This window comes from Gobio gobio, assembly GCF_949357685.1.
Source record: "Gobio gobio genome assembly, chromosome: 7".
Classification (NCBI taxonomy): Eukaryota; Metazoa; Chordata; class Actinopteri; order Cypriniformes; family Gobionidae; genus Gobio; species Gobio gobio.
Genome location: NC_137103.1, coordinates 2,378,264 through 2,383,539, shown reverse-complemented (window position 1 = coordinate 2,383,539; position 5,276 = coordinate 2,378,264). Strand labels below are relative to the sequence as shown.

The following is a 5,276-nucleotide window of genomic DNA, read 5'->3' as shown; positions in this document are numbered from 1 at the left end:
GTGCTCGCTTACACATATTGAGATAGAAGACAAACATGGGTAAAACAATAATCACACAGGCTAGTAAAATTACATTATTCACATGAATTTGAGTGAAGATATAGATAAAAAGCAATACTTAAAATAAAGATTAAATAAGATAATCAGAAGTCAAATGAAACCTACCACTCCCGTTCAGTTCCAATGCAAAAGGGAAGAGGAGGAGCCAGAACAGGAAGTGATGTTGATTAAAGGTTGACAGTAGTTTTGACTGCAGAAGGGCTGATGTTCCCCTTTCTCGTCTTCTACTCTTATATTTAGTGTCTCAACATAAGATGATAAAGAAACAGCTCTGACGATATGAAGTGATTTATATGACATCACAGTTTAATGTGAAGATAGTGAATAACGTGCACAACATTTTGAACTAAAACATTAAATAAATTTATACACACTTCAGATAGTAATTATTGTTGATTATTGATTATAAAGTGATTATATTATTTCATTGGATTCATTAGCAGACACTTTTCAGAGAATGAATGAGAACCAGCTCAAGTTTCTAAATAAGCTTCATTAATCGTTTATTAAAGTGCCTTTGCTTATTAAATTAATGAAACAAACCTACACAAACCCTTAAAAACTGTTTAATAAACTTTACATTTAAACCCCAGTAATTCTGTATAATATCTTAAAATGACTCAAATGTGCTCTGATGTAGTGGCAGACATATAAACGTATAAATATAAACTATTCACTCGCACAGTTTCATATAAATACTCTTGTGCTAATCACTCTTCTGACGGTTCAGAGTTTCTATTTCAACCTTTAATATTGTTTAATCAGTTTTAGGATAGTTCAGAGTAAGGCTCACGGGGGAATGATCGGACAGAGTTATTTCACTGCGTATTTCACAACTTCTGACATATCTCACATCTGTCTCCAACATGAACACATAGTCTAATCTGGACATTGTTGGTTCGTTCTTTGGTTCGTTCTCTGGTTCGTTCTTTGGTTCACTCACTGGTTCACTCTCTAGTTCACTCTTTGGTTTGTTCTTTGGTTCACTCTCTGGTTCTCTCTCTAGTTCACTCTTTGGTTCGTTCTGTAGTTCGTTCTTAGGTTTCTTCTTTAGTGTCGTCTTATCTATGCGTGTGTATGTAGGCTTTGGATCACTTTTATGCTTTTCTCTCCAGACATCTGACAGCTTCACTATACTCATGAACTCCTTCAGTTTTTCTCTTCGTGCAGAATGTCCTTTGATTTCTTTGTTTGCGTCCCGTTCAGGGTCAAGTGTTGTGTTGAAGTCTCCACCAATCACAAGCCTGCATTTAAAAGCATCTGACCCATCTGTCCAGAAGCTGTTGAAAATCTTCAACATGAGATTACAGATCTGATCAGGATATTTTCTATGGTTGTACACACTTACAAACGTGTACTTCTGATCGTTAATCTGAACATGAACCCAAGCATATTCTCCACCCTCAAAAGAAGTTTTCAGAAGTGTGTGTGGTTTATTGATAAGGATGGCAACCCCTTTGCTGTCTGAACTGAAGTATGTCATATACATTCTCCCCTTCTTCTCTACCTTCTCCTCCTCCCTCCTCCTCCTCATCATCCTCCATCCTCCCTCCTTCTCTACCAGTTTACATAAAGCATATTTCACTGATAAGGCGTTAATGATGCGTGTCATACACATAGTCTGAACTTTCAGTTTATATAAGGTATATTTCTCTGATAAGGCCTTATTGATGGTATTCCAGTCTTTTTCATCATCTTTCCCATCTTTCATTGGACCAATGTGAGTCTCTTGCAGAAGCACAATATCATACTGGTCAAAGATCTCCAGTAGTGCAGCTTTATGGTTCTTAAGTTTTGCTTTCAGGCCATTAATATTCCAGGAGAGAACTGTGATGTCAGCTCTTCTTGATGCAGACGCCATTATGAGGAAGATGTTTTGTTGTTTTTTGTGAAGTTTACTGTGAACACACACACACACACACACACACACACACACACACACACACACACACACACACAATTTATTTAAAGGTGCAGTGTGTAGTATTTATGAGGATCTATTGACAGAAATGTCAAAATGAAAACTCCCTTACAGTGAAGCCGCCATTTTGTGCCGTCATGTTTTTACAGTAGCCCTAAAGGGACAAACTTCTCTACAAAGCACTAGCTACTCTCTGCAGTCTCAGACAACCACATCTTTGTCCTGTGGGCCACCGTAGCTTCTCTATGTGCTTCCAAAGGGAGGGGTGAGCGTTTAGTGATTGCAATTCACAACCTCACCACTAAAATTCACACACTGCACCTTTAATGTGTTTTTTGGTAAGTGAGCTGAGATTCAACACATTCACTTTTATTCAGATTCAGTTCCATTTCAGATTCAAATGTAATAAACATGTATTTCCCAGTACACAAAACTACACAAAACTTATAAGTGCACAACTCAAACTGACAATGTTAAATAAAATCTTAAGTGGATAAGGATATGTTTAAGGATATTAAAAATCATCAGAGAGAGAGAGAGAGTGAGAGAGAGAGAGAGAGAGAGAGAGAGAGAGAGAGAGAGAGAGAGAGAGAGTATATGGATTCCATGAATATTAAAGTAATTTGTCATATGTTTGGTCAGTGTTTGTGTTTTACAGTGGTTTTTACAGTCGTCTGTAAGGGTCTTTCACTAACAGAAATAATTTAGAGAACTAAATGTGTTCAGGACCTGGAATTATTGTATTTCCATGCAGTTACTTTATAAGGCATGAGAAGCCATGTTCTATTATGAAGATAGTTAAAGGTACAACAGCACAAATATTAAAATCAATAACAATAACAGGCACAAACACTTACTGAAATGTGTGTTTATATCACTGTAAATACCGTATGGCAAACTGTCAATATAAAATGCAGCCAGACTTTAGTTTAGGGTCCAATTCTCACTATTAACAAACTATATTTTGCCTCAATAAACTCTTAATTTACTGCTTATTAATATTTAGGAAGATAGTGTTTAAATTCAAGTATTGTGTGCATTAAGGGATGTAGACAATGGTTATGTAGAATAATGTATTAATATGTGCGTTATAAGTATTAATAAACAGCCAATATCCTATACATGCTAATAAGCATCTGGTTCACAGTGAGAAATGGACCATAAAAACTAAAGTGTTACCTAAAACTCAAAGTCATTGCATGGAGACACACATACCTTGATGTTCAGAGTTTCTCCTGGTGTCAGATCAGTGTAAGCAGACGGCTCATACACACTCTTCAGTTTGCACAGATCTGAACACACCGCAGGTTATTATATGATGAACGGGGTGTGGCGAGCCTGTTGTGTGTCTCTAGTGTTGGCCATGGAAACATCCAGGAGGAAGTGTTCACTCATGCCATGACACAAATATGCTGTTTACTGTTCTCTCATTATTACTGATGATGTTTACGTTCTTACTGATTACGTTGAGCCAGTTAAAGAATCTGATCTGTTTGCTTTCTTTGTTTCACGATTCATGTATAACCAAAAATCTGTCATCTATAATCTTTAGCTGCTGATGAATTTGTTGTTGTTGAATGAAAGGACAGATGAGTTTAATTCACACAATGGCTAAGACGACTGCTTTCTCAGCACTTTAGCAGATAGCAGCGTTTGACCAAATAGACTTTTGATAGTCTTTTAAATAATTTTAGACAATCATGACCTTTCCTGATGTTAAGTACATCTTTATAGTCATTTCTCCTGTTTGATCAAGATTAGAAACTAAGTTCATAATTTGAATAGATATGAATGAAAGGATAGACTCTATCATCCCTGCAGAGGATAAGTGGTTTAGAGAGAATGATGAACTACAGAGGAGCTAGGGAAGCATAAAAGGAGGAGCGATGACAGTGAAGGACGAGAGATGACCAGGCCTGGACTTTACCTCGTGTTTTGTTTATGTTTTGTATATGTGTGGTGGCAGCCGTCTGTGAAGGGCTGTCTGATTTACTTTCAGTTTGTGTTTATTATTTATTAAAGTTGTCGTTTGCCGGTTCCCGCCTCCTTCTTCCCTGAACAAATAACTGTTACATTTGTGTTTATTTGGTCTCTTTAGCACAGCTGTGACTATGAAGGGGTGAATTTACCTCTCATTGTATTATAAAATTAACTGGAAATCACAGTTTTCTAAACTCTTGTATGTCCTTATGGTCATTTTTGTCTTTTTCAGTTTTGTTTTACTGATCATTTTGCCTGTGTTAATGCCAGCTGCATAAATTGACTAGAAAATCCTCATTCGATCTCTGGTTCGATCAACAGCAGCCCAAATAAGAGTTTGCCTCACCTGTGACCCTCACCAAAGTTTCTTACATGGAAATGAGCCATGGAATTAAGAGGACTGAAAAGAGTGTTAGTGCAAGCTATGACCACGGAAATGACCACCTTTATGTTCTCGAACACTTTTTGACTGCTTTAGAAATATGGTGACGGACTCTCTATCAAATGAAATGTCAAAGACAGTGAGAAATCACCAGAACCCACCCATCTCGTTCACAATCACCAGAACCCCACTCGTTTACAATCACCAGAACCCGCCCACTCGTTTACAATCACCAGAACCCGCCCACTCGTTCACAATCACCAGAACCCGCCCACTCGTTAACAATCACCAGAATCCGCCCACTCGTTCACAATCACCAGAACCCGCCCACTCGTTAACAATCACCAGAATCCGCCCACTCGTTCACAATCACCAGAACCCGCCCACTCGTTAACAATCACCAGAACCCGCCCACTCGTTCACAATCACCAGAACCCGCCCACTCGTTCACAATCACCAGAACCCGCCCACTCGTTCACAATCACCAGAATCCGCCCACTCGTTCACAAACAACAGAACCCGCCCACTCGTTCACAATCACCAGAACCCGCCATCTCGTTAACAATCACCAGAACCCGCCCACTCGTTCACAATCACCAGAACCCGCCATCTCGTTCACAATCACCAGAACCCGCCCACTCGTTCACAAACAACAGAACCCGCCCACTCGTTCACAATCACCAGAACCCGCCATCTCGTTAACAATCACCAGAATCCGCCCACTCGTTCACAATCACCAGAACCCGCCCACTCGTTAACAATCACCAGAATCCGCCCACTCGTTCACAATCACCAGAACCCGCCCACTCGTTAACAATCACCAGAACCCGCCCACTCGTTCACAATCACCAGAACCCGCCCACTCGTTCACAATCACCAGAACCCGCCCACTCGTTCACAATCACCAGAATCCGCCCACTCGTTCACAAACAA

General features: G+C 39.4%; 1 protein-coding gene across 1 annotated transcript; it reads right to left on the bottom strand.

Moving 5' to 3' along the window:
• Positions 1–346: 346 nt before the first annotated feature.
• Positions 347–3,267, bottom strand: LOC307129190 (uncharacterized protein). Its single transcript, XM_079821404.1, has 2 exons — positions 3,197–3,267; positions 347–1,958 (listed from the first exon to the last, which is right to left on the bottom strand). The coding sequence occupies exon 2, from the start codon at positions 1,919–1,921 to the stop codon at positions 818–820; it is 1,104 nt and encodes a 367-aa protein (XP_079677530.1). The 5' UTR covers positions 1,922–1,958; positions 3,197–3,267; the 3' UTR covers positions 347–817.
• Positions 3,268–5,276: the final 2,009 nt, after the last annotated feature.